Source organism: Pungitius pungitius, chromosome 16 (genome assembly GCF_949316345.1).
Source record: "Pungitius pungitius chromosome 16, fPunPun2.1, whole genome shotgun sequence".
NCBI lineage: Eukaryota > Metazoa > Chordata > Actinopteri > Perciformes > Gasterosteidae > Pungitius > Pungitius pungitius.
Genome location: NC_084915.1, coordinates 1,663,996 through 1,689,060, shown reverse-complemented (window position 1 = coordinate 1,689,060; position 25,065 = coordinate 1,663,996). Strand labels below are relative to the sequence as shown.

The following is a 25,065-nucleotide window of genomic DNA, read 5'->3' as shown; positions in this document are numbered from 1 at the left end:
CCGCTATCGCTAGGGCTAGTCTCCTCTCCTAGTCCATGTGCTATGTTCATAGGGTTGCCAACCGTCCCGTATTACCCGGGACATCCCAAATTATTTTGATTTGTCCCGGCCGGGACAGCTCCAGTCCCGATTTCCAATCACAGCCTGGTAAGTCAATGCCGCGCGAAAAACTCCCGGTTGTTGTGAAGTTGTGACGCATCAGACCAGTGTGCGCGGGTGCCGGGGGGCCAGAGCGGAGCACGTGAGGTTGTGCAAGCCCGGCCGCCGACCGCTAGCACCCCCCCCCCAGCCCGAAAGTGTCCCTGATGTGGGGTTGGGAGAGTTGGCAACCCTACTGCGAGCCGCAAGCACCGCTATTGCTATGGCTAGTAACCTCTCCTCCTCCATGTGCTATGTTCACCTACTGTTTCTGCAACATGTCGTCAGGTACTGTAGTAGTTTTGGAAACTGAAGCTACAGCACTAAACATGTCAGTTATTTTTTAACATGTTGAGGCATCAACCTCTAGATTTTTTTTTTGGCCCGCAATATCTCCGCACCCCCTTGCTCTTACGTTTTTGTTTCTCCCTTCTAATCCATGCATTTCTTTCTGGCTCTGAGCCACTGAATGCATCTGACTGACACACGGAGAGGGAGGGGTGGAGCCTGCTAAGAGATAATTGGGCCAGCCCAGTGTCAGTATGGAAAGTGAACCAATGGGCCGCTGTCCCTGCTTTATGGACCGGTCTAAAGTAAAAAAATAAAGAATTGTATAGGCCTATCGAAAATCAGGACGGTCCGACATAAATCCGGACTTCTGGTTACCCTAATACAAGTGGTGAATTACTTAGAAGTCTGGCCGAGAACAGGCTGCTCTCTATGGCGTGAGATGAGGCTGACCGCCCAGTGCTGGGGGCATCAGATGGTCCCGTTAACTACACCTCACATCTCCGACATCCTCCATGCAAATTGTTATGATGGCTGAATGTTGACAGACCGACCGAAGAAATGTTGCTTAAACAACTCATTTCTCGTCTGAAAAAGTCCTAAAATGACATTCCGTCACTTGAATATGGTAGTATTTATAAACTTGGACCTACAAATGGACAGGCGAGCCCGGACTTCAATCGTATAAAGAGTGTAAGATTGGCGCTTTGCGCTGTTCAAAATCAGCCCTCTTTGCTTCCGCCTTCCGGTGTAACTGAGATGCCTTCCGTATGCTAGTGAGATTCTCTCACGTTGTTTAGTGAGATGCTCTCACGCACACTAGTGAGATGGCATGATTGTCTCAATAGTGTGTGTGTGAGAGTGTTTCAGCAGTGTACGTGAGAGTGTCTCAGTAGTGTGTGTGAGACTTAATGACTCCTCTAATCACTTTGACAACAACACACAAACTGCATGTGTGTGTGTGTTTTTCTGCTCTGCTCAGCCATCTCATCTGATTTAAGGTTCTGTCTCCATTAAGTGGCCTTGTGAGGAAGGAGATGAGCTACAGTTGATCAATTGAGGCATGAACTGGTGGTAACCTCAGCTGTGCTCACTGGTTTATTATTAGCTCCTGTCTTGCACGCTGTCACCACTTTAAACTCACTTTAAATTCCTCAATGGTCTGATCCTTGGGTGTCTGACCTTCGTTCCTGTACAGCCAGCAATCTACATGGCAAGACAGGGTATTAGTAAAACCGCAACACCGAAGAAGGATGCTGTATTTCATGTAAGCTATTACTTGAACACGGCATCCACCATTAAAGTTTCCACATACATCTGTTGTATTGGATGGTAGTATGGTCACAAAGCAAGCCAATCCTCTCCATCCATGGCCCGCTTCTGTTGGCAGCCTCTGACATAGAGGTTCAATGTCCAGCGTTATTGTCTTGCAATTATTAGCTATGCAATGCAGCATAGCACCCAGAAATACTTATAGCCCAGTCTTTGGACTCTCCTCCAAGGGAGAATGAACAATTTAAGATACTTTTGATTTCTCACAACATTGAATTCAAATTTCCACCAAATAGTGCAATGAATCGAACAGTGCGCAATGTGCAATATGCATAACATGGTGAGCTTCCGCATCTCTTGCTAGATGGCAGCAGGGTGAGGCTCTGGTGGGCATTGCCTTTTATTATCTTTTGTACAGGCACATTGACATCATCAATGCTGAAATGGGTATTAATTATATTTTAGCTGGTTTCGTTGTGCTCCGTTTGTGTCCACATTACAATACACAATGGAAAGAAAAAATGTCACACACCCATCTAGTGTTTTATCCATTCTTATAATTGAAGTTCTCATGCAGACGTGACTGCGGTCAACTTAGCAGACACTCTGATTTTATTGCACTTATATGCCGAACTTTATGGTATTAAACATGTAACCGGAATGACGGCTATTTAAATAGCAAAATGCTGGAAAATGATAGAAGTATGTATGTACATGACCTCTCTGACTATTGTACAATAAATTAAATATTTTTACAATTTTAGAGATTTCTCTAAAGTAAAAGCCTGAAACTTGCAAGTTCAATAAGACCATTTCTCAATGTTTGAACTGCAATAAAAACACATTTCTCAATAATTCCAGACAAAGACCATAGCATATGTTTTAAGGACCTCTCTGACTACTGACTTATGCTTTAAATATTTTTACAGAACAAATTTGGGGTCTTGTCTTACATATTTTCAATTCCTGTAAATGCTATCATAAACCCTCATAACATATATAACACACATAATATCTGACAATGAGTTACATAATAACCTCAACATGAACAAAATGTTGTCATGCAAAAGGTGTAAAAAAACATACTCATACTTTATCCGACTATACCATTGAAATACACTTTGAATTGTGCTTGTGCGCCACTCCCTTCATCATCTTAAGTATTACACCATTTAATCAGTTGTTACATTATGAAACATGTATTACATTATTACTTTTTAATAATTTAATTCCAAATTATATATTAATAATGTAGCAAGTCATTATCTGCTAAATAGGACTTTGGATAATTCTCAATTTGTAGAGTAGAAATATTATATTACATTTGTACTACTACTACTACTACATTTGTAGTAGTTTTGAACAGTCAGAGAAGTCCTTAACACATGTACGTTGGTTTCTGTGTGGAAAAATGATTTTATTGCAGCTCAAATACAAAGAAATGATCTTTTTATACATATTCTTATGGGACTTTTACTTTTGAGAAATCGCTTTTGTACATTAAAAATACTTCATATTTAGTATCCCAGTAGTCAGAGAGGTCCTTCACACAAGTACATTGGTCTTTGTCTGGAATTATTGGAAGTATTTTTTTTGCTGTTCAAATATGGAGAAATGGTCTTGTTGAACTTTGGAGAAATCTCTAAATTTTTAAAAGTCATTGACTGGAACTATTGAGAAAAGTATTTTTTTGTACAAGATTAGTTAGAATGGTCCTGAATACACCTACTTGTTTAATCCTGTAAATGTCAGCATTTAGGCTACGTAAAATAAAATTCAAGCGTCGACCATCCAAAGTGGACGGTGTCTGCTTAGTTGACCGCAGTCAGACATGAAGGAGAGGTTTCGAGCAGATTTGTCAAGCTGTATTCCCTTAGAAACTGGACACAGCGTGCTGCTGCACTGTGAGCTGCAAGACTCATTTAAAACCCTATGATGGTATTGAGCATCAGCATTGTTTGGATGTAACAGTGTAATGGCTGTGACAGGTTGAAATGACAGGGTAGAACCAGATAAACATTTCCAGCAAAATTCTCGATTTCCAAAAGGCGATGATCCGATTACAGAAACACCAGCCTTTTTACATTAACTGACACGGAAATGGGACCTGCTGAACGCCTGATAAGGCTGATTTGGATGAGACTGCTTTCCCTTTTGTTTTGATTACAGGAATTATAAATATCAACACTGACCCATCTTGTGATGTGGATCTAAATACTGTAGCTATCAAATCAGTGCGGGCAGGCTGGTTACAGAATAACTCAATGATGCCCTCAAGTGGCTAGAGCCAGCAATCTATTGCAACGGCCACAGCACTACCATCCCAAACAGCCGAATGTTCTGTGTCTGCCATTGTTTTAAGCTTTGAATTAAGTTTACGCTTCAAAATCCACATTTGAGATATTTATCATGACCATCTGTTTGCATCTTTTTTACCTGCACTTCATTAGTTTGACATTGGATATACCTTTGATAATTTACAGACAAACAAAACCTTGTTTTGTCCCATAATGTAATTCACACTAAACAGGAGGAAATAAGAAATTGAATACAACAATGTTCTAAGTTAATGAACAGTATATCACTATCAATGGAATCTATAGGTATACTGAAAATGTATTTCTAAACCTTAACTGTACATATGTAAACTTTGATAGCTTCTTACATGATGATATATTTGGTAAATGGTAATGTTATTCTCATACTTAGGCTGTGTGTTCCCTCACAAAAATGGCCATTTTCACATACATGCTCCCCTTTGACTTTTTGCCGTCACTGCCCCCATAAATACACAAACCTAAGACAGAAAAACGGCCTGCTAGTAAAATTATATTTCCAGCCAGAAAAATTTGCCCTGTCATTCTAAAAGAGTTTTTTTGTTGGTCATCAGACCACATAAACTCTTTAATGATGTCCACGGCCTCTGTGGATACTGTACAGTACTGAAAAACTACCATACAGAGTGACCCAGCCCCCCTCTCCATTTATATCACATCGATTCAGTCCTTAGGAGGCCTATTAGTGTCTAAATGGTGCAGTCTCCTTCAACTCATGGTACCCCTGGCGGTTTGGCTCTGTAGAGAGACAGAGAGGGCAGTTAGGACTAGAAAGTACCACAGATCTATCTCCTCTTCATTAGTGTTTCTATAACACTCTTTTAGAAATGTAGGCAGTTCAGTCTGGCTCAATAACAAAAAAAGCAGAGGCAACATAGTTAAAAATAAAGAGAAAATATTTAACAAGGTCTATATTTACTCAAATTTGCTTACAGTTGCAAGTGTTTCTCAAACTGCTTTCTCAGGTCCATGTGGACAAGCCCAAATTGTGTGTTCAGTCTCTGTTCAGAGAGAACTGCTTATGTTATCTTGAATACAAAGCACTTTCTATTTATTATCAAAGATGGTATCTGTAGTTTGATGATCGCTAAATCATTTTCTGTACATCCCAGATTATGTAGGTAAAAATAGCTACAAGCAGAAAGCGTTTTAGTGAGTAGATGAGTGTTACAGTACCAAGACTCAAATTCTCCTCCACCAATGGCCTCTTCTCGCTGCAGTTTACCACTCTTCCCTGCGCCGCTCCAAGAATAGTCATGATATCCACTAAGTTGAGCTTTCCCTCCTCCTTGGCCTCCTCCACTTCCTCTGACAGCTCCATCGCAGCCTCCTCACGCTCTTCCATTTCCTCTTGGGTAAGCATCGCACTCAATCCCTGTGCTGCGGTAGCATTGCCAACCTGTGGGGGCGCTAATGAGCACAGTGCCCTCACCTTCCCATAGGACATCAGGTGAGCTACGTTGGCATGGAGGAAGAGCAAGAGGACATTGAGGTCATTCAATGGGCAGCCGAGTCTACGGTGATGGATGATGTTGAGTGCTGGGAGGACCTCGTAAACAGAGAAAAAGGTGGTGTCCCAGACAAAGAGACGAATCAAGCTGAAGAGGACAATAGGAGCCAACAGGACGTAGATTGCACCGTTTGCCACACTTATCACCTGAAAAACCAACTGGCCAATCATTTTGCACTGAACCAGTTCAGGAACCCAATTCTGATCACGCAGCATGCCGGTGCGGACAAAGCAGCTAAACTCGTCCTGCAGGAAGGCAGACAGATGGAAGTAGGCCAGGTAGAGACAGGCAGCTGTCATGAAGGTCAGGAGGAGGAAGCCCCGCAAGAAAAGCATGCTGACGAGGAAATATGAGTTTTGCTTGCACTGCATGTATCTCTCAAGAAGAGGGTACTCAAAGTATTTCTTCTTCCTGGCCCTGCAATTGGAGAAGGAAGAGAAACTCAGAAGTATGTTCATCTTTGCTCATCAATCAATCCCTCTCTACACAACCCCAATCCTCTATTTTTGGCAAGTGTCAAGACTGTCAACAAGATCACTTCTGTATATCCCTTGATATACTGAAAGTCAGCAGTGATCCTACATATTTTATTTACTTTTTGCAGGTCTTTTGCAGCAAGGCAAGTAGCCTAGTGGTGATGTATTCCATTTATGAAACCACAGAGTTGGGTTTGAATCCGATGCCAACATTGGTTTATTTTGTCTCTTTTTTTGTCTTTTTGAATGCATGTCCAGCTGACCGCTGCCCCTCCGATGTGCAAGGGGAGGCGAAGGCCCGTACATCGCTGCTTGCAGCTTTAATTTTATCTGAAAAAGCAATGAATATTTGTGCCATAAGCCAGCAGTCGCTGGTCCCTTACCTCTGCAGTTCAGCCTGAAATGTGAGGGGGTTCTTAGTGTTCTGCCGCATGTCGAGAATGCTCTGGGCCATTCGGATTGAGCGGTTGTACGACTTATCCAGTTCGTCAATTATGAAGAGCAGGTCGGAACCCAGCGTGGGCATGACAAGCTGGCGCCATATTAGAGCTGGGAGGTACATCAACACCGCCATGGCCAGAAGAGAGTAAGGGAACATCTGGATCATCAATGAGAGAAGAAAGTTGAATAAAACGAGTATTAAAGGACCCATCATATGCCCAGTTTACCACAAGTTTATATGGTTTCTAGGGGTCCTAGTGAAATTTCTAACATACCACAAGGATCATTTCAAACAGCACCTGTCTAAAGCAGCCCTCCACAGAGTCACCTGTTTTGACCTGTTCTCCTCTATGCGGATCTGTGCAGCCGACCACAGAGCATCTTCTTCATTTGCTTCATGCTGCTAGCTAGCTATCCCAAGTGTATCTGAGGTTTGCAAAAACGAAGTGACGTATGAAGCAAATTTCGTATCTATAGTGAGTGTAGAAGGTGGTGGGGGGGTGAGATGGGGGGAGCCGAGGCCATGTAAGAGAGACTCCCATTTCATAGGTAAGGAACTCGTTTGCAGTCACTCAGGCATGATGTTTCTGACTTATAAGAACCATAACAAATCGCGGGAGTCGTTTTTTTCCAGAGTTTTTGGATCGGTAGACATGCTAGATACCCAAATGAATGTGGAATTTTCATAATATGTTCCCTTTAAACTTTTACACCCTAGAAAAGTCTACTTAGTAAATGGTTTCAGCAAAAATACATGTACTATGCTTTGAAAAAAGGGGCACTGACATTTTTAACAGAGTTTTTGTATTGTACAGTGAGTAGTGTGTGTGTTCAAGTGTAAATAACAAGTTGGATAAGCTTGATCAGAGTCTCTAAACTTACTTTGTGTACCCAGAGCGAGCGCTCCTCAAAGTTCCCATTGCTGTCAAACTCATGATGCATGAGAGAGTCCCAGCAGTATGTGTCGATGTAGCTGGCCTGCTTGATGGAGAAGTTGCTGGGAGGAAAGCAGCTGATCTGTGGGCCTGATGAATGAACAAATGTTGATTTCTAACATAATCTACTGAAATGGTTTATCAAAGTGCCTATCAGCAGTTACTAAACACTTGAAATTTTTTATTTGTGAGGAAATTGCTGGGATGCATTCCCCATTCCCTGGCACTAACCTCAATAATCACAACTAAATGTCAAAATTGATTTGTCAGTTGTCCCAAACCTAAACTTAATTCTTATCAGGATAAAAATCTCCAATCTCAAACGTCCCAAAGTGAGGAACAACCAGAATGCCTACACTTTCCCAAACTGTCTTCACTCCCAAGGTCTAAAATTCAAATTGGCTGTACAAGTAGCTTCACACACACACAGTACTGGAGGTCCACAATGAGACATGTAATTGTCTGCATACCCTTTTCTTTTCAGTGAAACATAAATCCACTGGAGAAATCATATGTTTCCAAATCGCAACGTGGCATTTAAAACCCTGGCAAACCTCATTCCAAATTTGGTGGTGCTCCACCTTATATTTAGTTCACCTTTAAATACCCACATGTACTCAAACCACTTGGATGCTCCATGCACCCATCTGTCATTTCCGAATGGTGCTCCACCCTAAAACAGAGGGCCTGGGAGGGAACACACTATGGGTGTGCCCCACAAAATACAGAGCCTTTAAAGAAAAACATGGAGGTTCGATTTTTTTCAACACACAACTGCCCAGCTTTTTTTAAGTAGAAACATACTGCCACAAATTTACTTTGGGGATGTATTTTAACCTGCAAGTCCACCTCAAACTGTTAGACTGTACAGATATACTACGGCGTGTGTGTGTGCTAGTATGCAATCAAACAGCCGCATTCTAACAGAATAATGGTGACACCCAAAAAGACTTTGGCAACTGAGGGTTATGACGGAGCATATTAATATTGGCCTTAGATATATAAGAGGTTGCTTGTCTTTTTTAACTCAAAATGAAATCAAACTAATTATAAATTGGCCAGTCAGGTAGTTCCCTTAATGGATAGCTAAATCCCATTCATAATCTGTCGCATGCTACAGGCGAAAGCAATACATTACAGCTACAATGGAAAATGATTTGACTAAATACATTGGTATATTAAAAATTATGGCAGATTATTTCACGTAATCTTCTTTAAACTGTGCAAAACATGTCATAAATATTAAACAGATTTCACTCTAAAGAAAAAAAATAACAGCATATGTCATCTCATTAAATCTTGTTCAATATCCCCCCCCCTCTTACTCTGAACCCCTGTTGTCAAGTGAGGCAATTTCTGCCACTGCCCAAATCTACCACTCCCACTCCCCAATTAACACAGGCAGATTTTCCCCACATTTTGTGCTTCGTACGAGCATTCTTGGCTCAGAGTCCAGGTGCAAGTTAACATGAAAGCAGCGCAATCAAGCACTGTTTTGAAACTAACAAGCCAGCAGAAAGGCAGCCAAGATCTATCAGTATAACCATGCATCCCAGCGCCACATCAGGCTCCCCCCCACCCCCCTTGTTAATCAACATATCCACTCTTTGACTCAAATGAGTGGGTCGGGGGCTGGCTTCCATAGAAGAACTTTGCCTTGTAATTACAGCTTGCCAGTGTTAGTGAATGCGGCTCTCAATCATCCCCATGGCAATTAGCATCAGCAGCATCTGCCTGATTGCAGACCAGCTATGGAGAGACAACATTTAATTCAAAGTCAAGGGAGTCAGCCTCCTCAGTGACTTATACTTTAGCACTGTCACCTATGCTGTGTATTCTGAGGTCTTTATGTCTGAGGTCTTTCAATGGCCATGGACAGACCGGTTGTTTAAATGTTTCAACTGAAAAATAACACTTTTTTTCTCTGGTCTAAAACACTCAACAGCAGAACAGTCAAAGGACTAGTTGAGTGGTTTTGATTTTGTGTTTACAGTGATTTTTTGTTCTTACATCATTATTGCAGCTATGGTATGCACTGTTTTATGCTGATGTTTTAAAGGGTGAATTTTGACACAAAACCACTTTTTAAATTCGTCCATTATAGAGCCGACAGCTGGTTAAGGGGCTGCAAAGATGATCCTCATGCAGTTGCCCACGCTAATGTACTGTATGTCCAATAAAGTGCCTATTTTTGCTTCCCTGTAGTTGAGTCAACATGTCTTCCCCTTTTTTGAAAACAGTTGTTTAAAGTGTTTTCTCCATCCTGCTTTATTCTTTTAAGGAAAGTGCTGTGTAATTACCACTCTCGCTGTTATTGCATATAATATTGAGTTTCCTCCAAAATAAAAAGGGAGGAGTAAGAACGGAGAAGAATCACCTTAATCAAAAGATAAAGATCTGCAGGGAAAGTGCACACACTCTTTTTAACTACCATGATTAAATTATTGCATGTTTTGTTTATAGACATTAAACATGTTATTTCCATCTAAAACAATGTGTTACAATGAACCAATTAATACAATAGGCTAAAAGAATTTCAAGGTATCACATTCCTCCATATTCCTCCTTTAGCTTAAAAGGAAATACAGTTTACCAAGTAAAATATATTACATTGAATGACATTGAAACACAGAATACTCCCTCACAGGGTTAACAAATATATACACAGAGGGAGATGCTCACCCAGGGAGATCTCACGAGCAAAGGCCATGGTCACCAACATCAGGGGAAGGCCGACGGACACATACTTGATGACCTTGTCTAAAGGAAGCTCCAGCTCCAGGTGGCTGATCTGGGTTAGCCCTGGGCTGCCCTGCAGCAGGGCATCAGATAGTATGGCCTTGGCCGCCGCCTGGGCGATTGACATTTTGAACTCCTGCCCAGTGATAAGAAACAGCTTATATCCTGACACAAAGGAAGATATTTTGTGATCTCAGTGCAAATCAGACTGCTTTGCTGTGAAGAAGCAGAAATACCATCTACAATTAAGATAACACCAAGGGTACTTTTCCAATTATGGGGAAATGCAATTAGAAATTCAATTAACATTATTCTGAGCAAATGTCTAGCACATGAGGAAAGCTAAAAACATCTTACCGTAGGTCTTCCAGCTTTCTTTGGTGATACTTAGAAATTAGCCAACGAGTTACTCTAAAAGCCGGGGGAAAGCTCCTTAAGTATTCAGGGAGGGCGTTTCTAAATGAGAGGTTGGATCTGGGCTGGACTGGGCCGACCTGGGTCTAACTCTAATTACAGGGAGCACATCTGGGAGCATGTAGGTGCTGAGATGGCACTGACTGCAGCAGACCTTCAGCGTGTGTGTGTTTCTCTGGTATAGCCCAGTTGTAAAGCACAGTGGCTGTGGTCTACTTCAAACAAGTGAACCACACCAGTGGCTTTTTCAGCCTCTGTCATTCTGAGACTATTTTTACTGCAGTACAGCCTCCGTGCAACTGCTGGCTGAAATACTGTACCATGTAATAGGGATGGTCATGTTTCTGAGTGTACTGTGTGTGTTAGAGAGGAAAAACTGCAGGTAATAATGTATTTGATTAATCGGATCCGACAGGACTTGAGACTGGAATGAACAAGTATTTGGCTAGTGTATGCATGGGATCTGTGTTGTACTTTGTCTGTTTAAAAGCTAAGGAGAGCCACAGTTCAGTTCAGTGTTATACATATTGTGTTGAATAGCGTCTCAAAGAAACAGAAGGGTTTAAAAGAACCGCATCATTTTTTTGAATGCTCAAAGTAAAAGGTTTGGAGTCAAATAGACCAGAAAGCAGGGTATACTATACAATTGACAGGCCTCCATTGCGATGTTTTCTGATCTGGAATGTTTAATGTGTTTAGGTCTTAAAACCTTAATTCCCGATGTCTATCCACTATACAAGCATGTATTGTAAAATGTTGTACAACCACAAATGTCTTACTTACTGTTATGTGATTTTTAGCTCCACCCTCTTGGGGGTCTCATGGTTACAGATTGCAACGGCCAAAATGCTGATCATTCATTGTTTTGTGAAGCCGCCACATATAATGATTTTCGTCGTAAGAACATTAGTTTTAAATTACATATTTACTTCTAATTCTACTAATAACATGTGACAAGAATGTTTAGACATCATTTTTTAGTTATATTATTATGTTTCATTGTGTGAAGCATTAGAAATGTCTGGATAAAAAGTTTTGTACACAAATAGTTTATATCACTGTCTAATTTTAGAGCACATGTAATACAGAAAACTAGTGCTGCATTTAAGAGAAAGTTCTTGTTCACATAATGCAACAACTGTAGCGGGTTGCCATTGTGAAGCAAATATGTCCCCTTTAGAGCATTCAAATTAAAAACATGAGTAATATCAAGGTGAAAATTTAACGGCTTCACAATGCTCAACACACAGTGCAGCGGGGTACGTTTTTTGTCATAAATAATTACAATGAATTAACACAAGAGGAACAGTCCCATTTCTATGTTTGTGTTCTGCGATGGTTTGAAATAAAGTCAGAGAATACTGGGTGTCCTTGCTTAAGCTTCCTTAACAAATATCTTCAACCCTCGCTACACAAGATTTCTAGCTCACAGAATGCCTCTTCATCTCATTCCAACAATCTCTATGACCCATGACAACAACCTCCGACTAAACACTGTCTTGTAAAAGATAGCAGTCCCATACAACTAAACCGCATTCTCAACTAAAATTCCAGATATGCCTTTTCACATGGATTATGGATAAGTTTCACTTTTTTATGTTTAAAGTAGTAAAAAAAGGCAAAACCGTATCAAAACTACTTGCTTACCAAAAATAAGTACAGTTGTTACATTTTTTAAGTAGATTAAAACATGGAAATAATTTTTTTGTTTTCTGACATATCGTTTCACGCAGGATGCGGTATCCTGGCTGCAGGTTCTTGCTTTATTTTGTCCACGAAATATATAATATATATATCATACACCTCAAACAAAACTCGATAAACATTCTTGCATTATAAATTATATAGTTAAACTTCAATCCTGCTAGTTTTAATCGAACCACACTGTACCCAAACAACATGACTAAAAAGTGCATTTCCTGCTGAAAATGCGTTAGAATGCAGAAAGCTGAAAAAAAAGTTGCTTAAAGTACAGTAATGGAATAAGCTAAAATTATTCTAAACATTGATGAAATAGAAAAAGCTGAAATACATTTAAAAATAGCTGAAAATACAGAAATGAGAAAAGCTTGAAAGAATTGCAAGAAATGGGAGAAGCTTCTATGTATTTGAAAACACAAATAATAAAAGCTGAAATTAATTTAAACGTTGCTGAAAGAATAGAAATAGGAAAAGCTGAGAATTAAAAAAATACATTTTTGTGGTAATATAACGTTTAGTACTAGTTATAGTTGTAATTGTCGTACTAACAGCAGTAGAAGAAGTAAGTACTAGTTTCACTAGCATTTTAAAGTTTAAATGGTGTCTCTAGCTGAAAGATTGAAAAAGTTGAAGAAGTTTTGAGAGGATTTGAAAATGTATGTTAAAAAGGTTGATTTTAATTTATATTATTTAAATTATGAGAGATAAAAAGCTGAAGAGTCATAGCACCCCTCTCCTGAAGGAGCTGAAATGTGAAGGAGTTGAAACGTGTGGCGGAAGAAATAGAAAAATAATAATAAGAGAAATAAAGATTCGAAGAACAATACTTGGAATGCAGAACTGCATTCCAACAATTAAATGAAACACATGGAATTGATTCATGAGCAGTTGTGCTGCTGTATTTTATGCCACCGCACAATAAATTAAAATGCCTACCTTATAGTGTTGTATGGAAAGCATATTTACATTATATTCTACTCTGTTCTTACTGTCCAGCCAAGGTCACCTCCTACTCTCCTGCTGTGTGGAACATTTCTAGAAGAAATGTTGCCATGCCCATACTTTCAAAGAAACATTTACTGAATAAAATAAAGGTGTTGGTCTCTCATGTTAATTTCGCCCTGGTGGCCTCATGCTGCTTTTATTCCTCCATTTATATTACTTCAGAGTCCAACTGAAGAAGGAGAAAGGCAGCAGAGGTAGACAATAACAGATATTTAATAAGTGATGCTGCAATTAAAAACTTTCCCGCCTCCAAAAGTGTTTGAAAAGGGGTGGGAAGGAACGATGCCATTATACAAGCCATGTAAATAACCATAAATAACAATACAATATGCGTAAATATGGATTGCCGTTTAACTCCAGAGAAGTCTCACATCTCAGCAGTGTGATGGAAACAGCCTTGTTTGGCTCTAGGAGGCAGGGGAACATTTGGGAGGGAATTTTCCAGCAACTTCGAATTAGATGCTATGTTAAACACCAGTGGGTGGGAGACAACACGTGGGACAAGAAAATGAGGGAAGTTAAACCAATATTTGGACTACTAACACTGTAATTGAGAAACGGGTTGCAATGAAGCCAGTTGAGAAATAGAACCCATACATGGACCTTGCTCTGTTACGATCCTGGCTTGGACATTATCCTTATTATGCATCACAGTATGATTAATGTGTCTGGATATCATCAATTTCATCCTAAAAATAAATAATCTATTATCAATATAGTATGATCTAAGAGGAATTTAGAATCACAAATAGACGCTAGTAAAATAAACACCTTGATTTTGTTAATCCCCTTTATGCTAGAAATAAAACATGTTAGATGCAAATACTATTGCTCTAAACCAGTGTTTCTCAACTGGTGTGTCCCGACCCACTAGTGGGTCGCGGACCCGTTTGTAGTGGGTCGTGGGCCATAGCATGAAAAATTTTTTTTTATTTTGAAGGGACTTTCTGTAATGCAGCCGAGTGTCGGTGTTTTTCCGGCTCGTCCGTCCATGTTTTCCTTCAGCGCGGCAATTAGAATGCGGAAGCACCCCCCCCCCCCCCTCCCGTTGACCGATCGAATTGGGTCGCGGCTCGTCACTAAGGGATAAAGGTGGGTCCCGGAGCCAGACAAGTTGAGAACCACTGCTCTAAACTGTATGAGTGCATTAAAAACCTTATATCACCTTACCATGTAATGGAATAATGGAGAAATTAAAGAATTGCTATTCAATTGCTGTCTGTGTAAAATTGCAAAAGTACGGATCCCGTCACGGCTTGGGTTTACTTCCTGATTTATTTTGTAGTTTCATGCCTCTTGTGTCCCTGGGTTAACTTCACTTCCTGCCTTGTCCTGTCAGCCCCTGGCCTTTTCTCAATACTTAAGACGGTGAGAACAGACTTGCGTCCCCGTGAGAATAGACTCGGGTATGGTGTTTATTTTAGGACATCCTCAGATCACCACAGTCCTCACACTCGGGTGAAAGGGCTTCAGTCAGGACTTTTGGTCTGAGACCTAACGCCCTTTCGTTTGAGTCTGACACTTGAGTCAGAGATCTGAGGATGTCCTAAAATGAACACCATTCTCGGGAGTCTTGACTCACGGGTACTGGAGAACAGAGATTGGTCGTTTCCGCTGACTTGATCTCATGAATGAAACTGCTTACCTCCTGTTTGGGAATCTATGCCCCTGGATGGGTTTACTCAGCCTGAGCATTTGCAGAACCTTCATATCACAAAGTCACAACATTACCTTTACATGTTTTAATTATTAAAATGTGTCTATTGAAACACAATATATTATGACAACCAAATACACAAATAAAAATGATCCCTCTTGCCTGTCAATTGCTGTGGAAGATCCTTTTTTTAATAAAAGAGAAAAGAATATTAATGAGAAAAATATGAACAATCAGAACTTTCACTATGTTTTCTTTTTCTGCCTTCATATTAGAAACAAGCGACTTCAAATGTGTATTCAAGTAGAAAACTGAAAGCTGAAATAGTTTTCACTTGTTTTCAAAATCCTTAACATAAAATTGAAAGACATCGCTGCTGAGTTTTCTCTCTCATTCTCGCTGTCGTCTTTTCTTTGTCTGACTTTTTCTGATAAACGTTTTTAGTCTTCTCTGTTGGGTGGGAGTTCCATCGTCGCTGGCCTTGTCTGTGATTTCTCTTTGTGTGGATATGGGGGTGAGACAGTTTGTAGATTGTTATTTTGTGACAGCTTTTGCCAAGGTAAAAAAAGTTCTCTACAAATAATCTGGTGGCTGAAGTCAAATATGCGCATAGCCACCGGCTGATACACCTTCATGTCCTCAGGGTCCTTTATGATCAGTGAAGGTGGTGAGCTAGCTGTCGACCGACTACTCACTGTCCGTTGGACCCTAACCGGGTTAGGCCATACCTCTACCCAGGTGTGTACTACCTTGGTTGGCTGGGGTCCTTCATTGCTGGTTCAACAAATAAGAAGAAGTTTAAGTGTGTGAGCCTTTGGCAACTGACCTTTGGCCGGTTACGGTCTGATTGATTTGGTTGATGTTATGTCGCGGCATGGAAAATGTTACCATATTGTACCCTAGTACGATTTTCTCAAGTGGAGCCTTCTACCTTGTGCTACCATCTGAGGCCATGCAAAAAAAAATATCAGAATGAAAACATGTGAGAGATCTGATATACATGCTATAAGTTTAGCCAGTATATACCGGCTTGCAAGTTTTTTCTCTTTTTTATTTGCACTTGAGAGAAGAAATAAAATGAATTACGATTGTTTACAAAGTCATGCTCTAAAAGGTTTGCTGGAGCAATGAGTCAAGTGATTCGCTCAAGAAGAGAAAACGTAGCGACCTGAGAACCTATGGATCATTGAAAAGGCATGAATGACGTCACAGCAGTGGAAGACAACACACTACAGAGATTTTGGAAATCATTACTAAAAAAAATTCTTATTTTAGGAAGCAAAATGAGAGAAACTGCAGTTACATGTAAACTTTCAAGCACTTTACAGTGTCATGATATTTGAAAAGATTATTTTCAATTACAATAAAAGTTTTTGTTTACTTACATACACAATGTCATAATGTCATAAACCACACTGTGCATTCCTCATTATATTGTTCCCTTTTCAGTTTACAGTAAAATGCATTCAAAACTACTTTCAAATGTTATTTTATACCGAAAGCTTCCAAGCTTCTGCTACGATAAATGTCTCAATCAGTCATCTCTTCAATTTCTGTGCTCCTGTGCCATTTCTGTCCATTAATAACAGATGCTATAGATTAAAAAAATGTTCAACTATCCAAATATTTTGAGAGCTCACTGCATAAGAACATTCACTAGTTAAATGAAACCACACACATTCATCATGGATGTCACATCCGTCTTCCGCAATCTGGATCACGATGGTCATTGTGTTTGATTAGGGTCGCTCTACATGAGAGTCTCTGATTGATTTGGAGAAAACCTTGTACATCCTTAGATGCTCTCAAGAGTGACTTAGCATTAGAGCTGTCCTAGTTCAGTTTGAATGAGGATGTGCTAGTGAGGTCAAAGTTCATGTGGCCTTTTTCTCCTGTCATCAACCCAAGTTCCTCCCTGTGCTCCATGCACAGATCTCTCCTTTCACCTCCTGTGGTCTTTTTCGCTTGTCATCTACCCAAGTTCCTCCTTGTGCTCCATGCACAGATCTCTCCCTTCTCTTCCTACCCCCCTGCCAGATATTAGCCTCCCTCTGTCATTTTCCTCCTCCATCCCCTCCTCCTCCTCATCTTCCTCTTCCTCCTCCTCCTCCTCCTCCTCAGTGCCGTCCATGGAGTCGTCGGCTCCTAGCATGGCCTGTTGCATGGCCAGGGTGGCCGAGTCCGAAGACAGTGACTGAAGGCTGTCCATACTCAGCGGGTCTGAGGGGAGGGGGGAGAAGAGTCATTAAAACTGCGACAGATGAAATCTATTACCTCCACATCCATCCCTGCTTCCTTCTTTACTATAGTTGGTGTAAAGCAGCTGGGGTACGGTGGTGCAGGGAAGCCATTTTAATAACTGTAAGTCCCAGTGAAACCAAAGTTAGAGTGTCTCGATTTTGTGTCTCGAGCGCTGTCTCCCCTCAAATTTATATAGGGGGCCTTCCCCAAATAAGCCTTATCGTCCTTGTGCTTACTTCACTGTATTTGAGTGTCTCGTGTTTTCTTGTTTTGTATACATACATACATACATTTGGTGGCTACGCTCTAAAGCTAAGCTTATAAAATAAATGCGCATCACCCCTATGGTCTCTCAATAAACCTCCTTAAAACTAGAGACATCTGTACTGTCTTACATTTGAGTCCGTCCTTGTGAAACCCAACTAAGTATCTTCCCCTGCCAAGAATATCCTCGTATTGCTGAGTCTCAGCCTTACACAGCCTTAGTGCATAAATTCCTTCTCACATAAATCAAAGTCAAGACTGACATCTAGAGTTTGAATTGAGAACTTGTGATTATCTTACTGTCTGAGTTGTTTCCTGATCTGTGCGTCTGCAGTACTCCAGCCACAATGGAGTCGGGCCAGAATCGCTGTGTCGGACGGTGCTGGGACTTCATTTTCTTGGCTTTAGGAGCCGGGTCCGGGTTACTGGCGTCCAACATTGGTTGAAGGATACGCCGGCGAGCATTGATGAACCTAAGCAAGAACAGGTCATGGTTTTCTCCTGTACTTAAATGCAATGCTTTGATCAGTGATGTGATTCTTACATCACCAAAGATACCAATTATATAACATGGTATTTTTATTGAATACAGAATATATTCTTAGTGACTAAATTGTCAATTGTAAATTATTATAAATTAAAAAAATACATTTCCAATATATTTAAACTAGAAAATAACATTTCACAAATATCATCTTTCATTTTATTCAATGGATAAAAAGATTGAAATCATTGGTAAAAAATATCAACGGCTGAACCTCTTTTTACAATAAATTGCATATTTATTTCCCCAAAATATCAAAGAATGACACATGGTACATTTTGGTCTACGGTGTACTTGCTCTATACAACCAGGAGATAGCACTACAGTGCCGCCAATAAGCTGAAGAGGTACAGTACATTCAAATAAAAGTAACTCCTCCACTCCACACATACTTCTACTACAAAAACAGAAAGCAGTGTCTCTTTCTACCTACACAAGGACCTCATGACATCTTACCAGTTGTTCACTTGTAAAAGCGTTAGATTAGTTTGTGCTGCGATCTGCCTTTTCTCATCTTCTGTTGGGTATGGGTGCTGAAAGAAGGAAGATACAGACGTACTTTTACATTTCCTTTGACCAGGCCAAAGTGATGACCATCTCACACTTTGCCTCACCATGAGATGTTGAAAGAGCCAGGAGCGCATGATGTTTGTTGCGTGTTTTGGCAGGACCCCCCTCTTATTCTTGGACTTCTTGTCTTCGCTGTCCAACAGGGACGACAGGTCCAAGTTGACCTAAACAATAAACACAGGAGGAGAAGTGAAGGGCAGACATGGAAGCAGTGATATGTCTTACTTATTGTTGCCACGGAAACAAAGGGAGACTACCAATTATCAAATTCTTTCAGTGGCAAGGGCACAAACACCTCCTCAAGAGTCACCATGGAAACTGAATTTGAGTAATAACACTTAAAAAAGCAGCGCTCTTGACTGTGTTGAAACACAAGAGCGTCATTCGTCCTTTTGGTACTTTGATGGACTATAGATGCAAGGCTTTGGTCTAAAGTTTAGATTTCATTCTTTGGTGCGGAAATAGTGACCTGCTGGTTCAAAGTGTGACTGTTTTTGTCTTTATCTTTTATTTGTATTGAGCTAAGCTTGTTTTTGTTTTGGAAAAATCCTTATTTTGGGTTATTTTTTGGACTGAAAGTGCTAAAGACGTGATGCTCTTAGAGTTTTGACAGTGTTTGACAGCCTGCCGTGCATTTAAGGATGTGTGTGAGTCGATATGTTTGATCTGGCTGAGCCATACTTGTGAGAACCGACTTTATTGGACACTGTGTTTGTAAGGACATTTAGGACTGAGATGGTCATCAGTGGTTCTGTAACTGTAGTTATGGTTCGTACATTGTGTGGGTGTTTCAGTTAAGAGTAGATATTAGATAAGGCTTGGGGTGGGGAAATAACTGAAAAGAAATGATAATGTTTCTTATCAACAAATCTGTACTGACAAGTATTTATGAAAGCCGGTTATCTCTTTTGCCCTCAGTGCGATCGAGTTCCACACACACACCGTTGCTTATTTTGACTAAATCCCACATGCTCCATCCCGCTGCCACCAATACTCACTGGAGCACACATTGTAGTAATCTACAATGTGTGCTCCAGTGAGTATAATAATATGAATTTTAAAAAAATCAAACAATATATGTGAACCATTAAAATGTTTTTTCAATAAGAATAATGGCCCCCAACCCCCTCCCCCTAATGTCAGCGCACCGCCCTTGCCGTAACCTCTGCCTGCATTAAAAACTAAATTAAAATTAAAGCTGTTGGACAGGTCCTCGCTACTCCTTGTACGCCGGGACACTGGCCAGACGGTTAGAAATGCAGCCGAGGACGCCTGCGGCCGTCAGGAGAAGCGTTCACAAGTCACACGTTCGTTAACTGTGTGGAGCAACGCCGGGAATGCCGCTTTGCAAACTTCATCTTTAAGACTTTCATGGCCTTAGGCCTTTTATGTCAACATATAACCAGGACATTCTGATGTAATATTCCAAAATGAAAGCCTGTCAAAATACCATGAAAAAAAAAGCGTTCGCAAGTCAGTGGTCGTTAACCGTGTGGAGCAACGCCAGGAATGCCGCTTTGCAAACTTTATCTTTAACATTAATCTTTGTCTTAGGCCTTTTATGTCAACATATAACTAAGACCTTCTGATGTACCATTCAAAAAGTAAAGCCTCTCAGAGTACCATACATGAGCCAATTTCCTTCAAAATCACGAGACTACTTCTGGTCAGGGCTGGACTAGGACAAAAAAAGGGCCCTGGCATTTTTGCTCAGACCGGCCCACCACAATCGGTCGGACACAACCACCAACCAGTACACTATCCTTGCGGCCCCTGTAAATGTGCATATCTACTGTTCCGTTCCCAAAAACCCAAAACCAAAGCTGAGAACTACTCTAAGTGCCATGGACGGTAATGTCGGTAATCAGACAGATGGACCCCATTGACTTCCATAGTAGGAAAAAAAAATACTATGGAAGTCAATGGGGTCCTTCAAATGTCTGATTACCGACATTCTTCAAAATATCTTTCTTTTTGTTTAGCAGAATAAAGAAATTCATACAGGTTTGAAACAACTTGGGGTGAGTAAATGATGACACAATTTTCATTTTTGGGTGAACTATCCCTTTAAAGAGTACAAACCCCTCTTTAATATGACACCAAACAACATTTACTTCTAATTGTTGAGATACTTCCCATAAAAACCTATACAAACAAATTACTCACACAAAACGTCCTGATAATATATATATAAAATGTAGAGTATTCACTTGCCGTAATATTGGATATTGATGATATTGGAAATTCAGATGAAACATTAGAAAATATATAGTTAGTTGAATATACAGCTTTCAAAATGCAAAGCGGGTTTTCAACCCCCAAATAACATACGTTAGCGACCTCTTCTAACGTGTAACTCGTTGTGAGCGAGTAATAATTAAAATAATCAAATGGCATCATTTAAGTTTTTTTCTAGAGAAGAAGAGCTGTCGACGGACGTTATGAGTTTTAAATGGTTACATTAGAATATCCCAAGTTGCAATTGAATAAGTGAACTCTCAACTCTGCTCGCTACAAAAACAGTGCAAAATACCTTATGCTGTGTTATTTGACTTTAGCTGAGTGGTCATTGCAGTAACTTTTAAGTGACAATTTGACAAATGACAACCTGACAAGACTATATAATAGCAACAACCGACAACAATTATGTTTGTTGCCTTATTATAATATTCATTAATTGAGGTAACTGTTAAATCATCATCATCTTGGTTGTGGCCCAGCCAGGCCCACACACACTATTCTCATGCATCCACCCTGATTAACACTCCCTCCCTGTTCATGCAATGTGACAAGTATCGTTTCAATGACACTGTCCTGCTCACTCTGTCCCTCCTGGACTTCATTGTCAGACTCAGACACCTGCTCCACCGTCTCCTCTGCTGCCTGCGAGCCGCAAGCACCGCTATCGCTGAGGCTAGTCACCTCTCCTAGTCCATGTGCTATGTTCATAGGGTTGCCAACCGTCCCGTATTACCCGGGACATCCCGAATTATGGGCAATTTTGATTTGTCCCGGCCGGGACAGCTCCAGTCTCGATTTCCAATCACAGCCTGCTAAGTCAATGACGCATGAAAAACTCCCGGTTGTTGTGAAGTTGTGACGCATCAGATAAGTGTCAGCCCGCGAAAGTGTCCCTGATTTGGGGTTGGGAGAGTTGGCAACCCTATGTTGTTCAGGTACTGTAGTAGTTTTGACAACTGAAGCTACAGCACTAAACATGTGGGTTATTTTTTAACATGTTGAGGCATCAACCTCTTATTTTTTTCTTTCTGGCTCTGAGCCACTGAATGCATCTGACTGACACACGGAGAGGGAGGGGTGGAGCCTGCTAAGAGACGATTGGGCCAGTCCACTGTCAGTATGGAAAATGAACCAATGGGCCGCTGTCCCTGCTTTATGGGCCGGTCGAAAGCAAAAAATAAAAAAATAAAAAATTGTATAGACCTATCGACTGCCCCCCAAGTGCGTCGGCTCACCGGGCATTTGCCCGGTATGCCAGATTACCAGTCCAGCCCTGCTTCTGGCCAATTCTAGATTGGATTTAAAAAGAAACGATCAATAGTTACATAATAATATCACTTCAGATTCATAGTACACATCCCCAAGGTGTCACTTAGGGACAACCAGGACATTCTAATCTACCATTCCAAAATTAAAGCCTCTCAAAATACCATAAATGAGAGGAATGGTTTGCTTCAAAATCTTTCACAAAACTACTTTTGGTCAATTTCAGGTTATAAATAAAAGGTAACTATAAATAGTTACACAGTTATTCTACTTCAAGCAGAGAGTACACATCCCCAGGGTGTGACTTGGTGATAACCAAAACATACTTATGTACCATCCCAAAACAAACCCCTCTCAAAATACCATACATGACCCAATTTCCAATCAGCAGACTACATTTGGTAATTTTCAGATTAGGTTTAAAAGGAAACAATCAATACATTCATGACCATTCCACTTCAGGTTGATAGTACACATCCCCAAGGTGTCCCCTTGATAACCAGTACATTCTGCTGTATCATCCCAAAATAAAAACCTCTCAAAATACCATTCATGACCCAACTTCCTTCAAAATCATTCAAAAGGTGTTTATTTTAAGTGCTCTCTACGCACATAGTTTAGTATTTCTTCCGGCAAAATGCAACTTTCAGAGGCCAAGGTCTCAAGAGCACACTGTGTGGATTTGAAAAGAATTGGGTTTAATCCCTGGGAGGAGTTCAGTCTTTTACAAATGTGAGAAATTATGAAAATTCGCCAAAAAGGCACATCTTTAATGATTAAATGCAGCGCCCCCTAATCTTCAACAATTATGAAAAAATTAGGGTGTGTTCAGGGGTTCAAAGTTTACACATGCTACAATTCTGGTGAGGGCAGGCCGAGTCATTTAGTTAAGAGTTAAAAAGTTAAAAATCTGCCAGATTAAGCCACACCCCTTGCAAAGTTAATTAGCCCATATTTTATCAAAGCAATGAGCTATCAGCACTATTATATATCAAGGGTGCAGTGAACCAATAATGATCCACCAAAGGTTTGTGCCAAAAATGTGTTTTTCACAAAATTCAAAATGGCGGAAAATCTAGTTAGGTGGATTTGCATACCATGATTGACTTTTTTATAGAGCATGTCCAAGAGCACATGTATGCCAAATTTCAAATTGATCGGACATCGGCGGGGGGGGGGGGAACTGGCCTAGTGTGGTCTTTTTTTAATTTCTAGAGGGCGCTATAGAGACATTTCTTCATACAACTTTTGAAATTCATCTCAGCTTTTCTGGCCATTACGGCCTTGCTCACAGATGCAACGTTTGTCGAGGCCCATCAGGAATCGTGTGCTATGACTCAGCTAAGAGAAATGATTTACGCGCCTGCCAATATGCTTTTTTTCTTTTTTTTTTATGCAAGCGAGGGGAAATGATGCGGCCGACGGATAGGGGGCGAGGCCATTACAACGGGGGGCGTGGTCATCACGGTGGGGGAGGGGAGTGGGGCGATGTTACAGCCGACGTGGGTCTAGGCCACACTCAAATGTCTGTGGAATTTTTTAGTTATTAGATAATGTTTAACCATAACAGGCTCCAAATACACCAAACCACTTAACCTCTTAAAAAAAAACTATTTTTTAGGCGTCTACTGAAAATGTATGTACCCATTTTAAGTATCTCTGCAGCCACAAGGTCTATTTGAATAATTTGTGTGAGGTAATAAAAACATGGAGTGAAACGATTGTATTCCATTTTATGGGGCAGAGGCAGATGGTTCTTATGGATGGGCTGATTATACATTAGGATTGGTGAGTCTGTGGTCAGTCTGTGGCCTTTGGTTACTTAAAACCGGCATGGGGATCAGTCATCTCCAAAACAGCCTTAACGAAAGACAAAATAACTTTAGCCTTAAATAACTGCAGAAGCATTTTGAGTTGGATAATAGATAAGATAAGGTCCACAAATTTGGCCATTTGCCTATTCCAGGATTTCGTGTGTAGGTAACCGTTCTAAAGATTTTCATTGACTGCAGATAAAACATTTATAGTCATGAAATATAACATGAACATGTTTTGTATTAGCTTTGAGCATTATATGCTGTATCCACATAAATGGTCTTAAGTGCATGTCCTTACATTTTTTTTTTGTCAGTCAAACCAAAGATGATCCTTTTTAAGTGCCATGAACACCATGGAATGAACCATTTTCATTTTTATCGGTTAGCAGGGGTGCTATGTTCAGACAGACAATAAAAAGGCAGCATGGGTTTTTTCTGAGATGCAAAGAGACCCTTTTAATGACAACAAATGATGGGTTTCTGGCAAGGGCACTGGGAGGGAGCAAATGTGTCTACTAAAGCATCATCATCAGACGGATTTACCTGTGAGTTCTGGATCTGGATAGTTCCTGTTGGCAGCGCCTGCGTTAACACTTGCCCTTGCGATGTCACCATGGCAACCGGCTGGTACAGGGTCCCACCTGAGGGGATAATTTACCGACGTGAGGTTCAATTGGCTTCAGCAGCCACTGGCAGCCACATCGCTCACTGATACCGAAGCCTTATTAACTTCTTGTTAGCTGCACACACAAACACAGGCAAACAAAAGACTAAATTATTAAATTTGAGTTGCCTTATTGTCGCTCAACCAAAAAAAAAGAAGCCAGTGTGCTTCTTGGTCTTCATCAAAAGACATATTGATTCATTTTGGGTTAAAAGGGATTACCAGAGGTAAGGATTAACATCATAAGATTGTATCAGAGAAGCAATCCTACTTGTGGAGGATATTAAAATGCATGCTAACCAAACTGATTCTTAATCTTATTTGAAAATAATGATTATTAATGCATATTCATGTTTATGTTTCCTAGTAGTAAACTACTTTCAACATTCCTAATGTTTGAATATTATTAATTAATAATAACCTTTGCTGATGCCTCATAACATTTCTAAATAATGTCTAAATAATCTAAAGAAATTGTGAATCTGTTTAAGTAATGGGGCTCAAAAGCAAATAAGCCCACGATGAACATTTTATAAATTTGACTA

The 25,065-nt window shown here is 40.4% G+C and overlaps 1 protein-coding gene across 1 annotated transcript in view; it reads right to left on the bottom strand.

Annotated features, from left to right (window-relative positions):
- Positions 1-5,040: 5,040 nt before the first annotated feature.
- pknox2 (pbx/knotted 1 homeobox 2) overlaps positions 5,041-25,065 on the bottom strand; it is a 105,251-nt gene continuing 85,226 nt past the window's right edge. Inside the window, exons 8-17 of the mRNA XM_037467949.2 lie at positions 24,400-24,497; positions 18,577-18,696; positions 18,419-18,495; positions 17,719-17,891; positions 16,890-17,133; positions 11,390-11,399; positions 10,080-10,293; positions 7,345-7,487; positions 6,405-6,619; positions 5,041-5,962 (exon numbers count right to left, since the gene is read on the bottom strand). Coding sequence (XP_037323846.2) covers positions 5,122-5,962; positions 6,405-6,619; positions 7,345-7,487; positions 10,080-10,293; positions 11,390-11,399; positions 16,890-17,133; positions 17,719-17,891; positions 18,419-18,495; positions 18,577-18,696; positions 24,400-24,497 — 2,135 coding nt within the window. The 3' untranslated portion in view covers positions 5,041-5,121. The remainder of the gene's footprint in view (positions 5,963-6,404; positions 6,620-7,344; positions 7,488-10,079; positions 10,294-11,389; positions 11,400-16,889; positions 17,134-17,718; positions 17,892-18,418; positions 18,496-18,576; positions 18,697-24,399; positions 24,498-25,065) is intronic.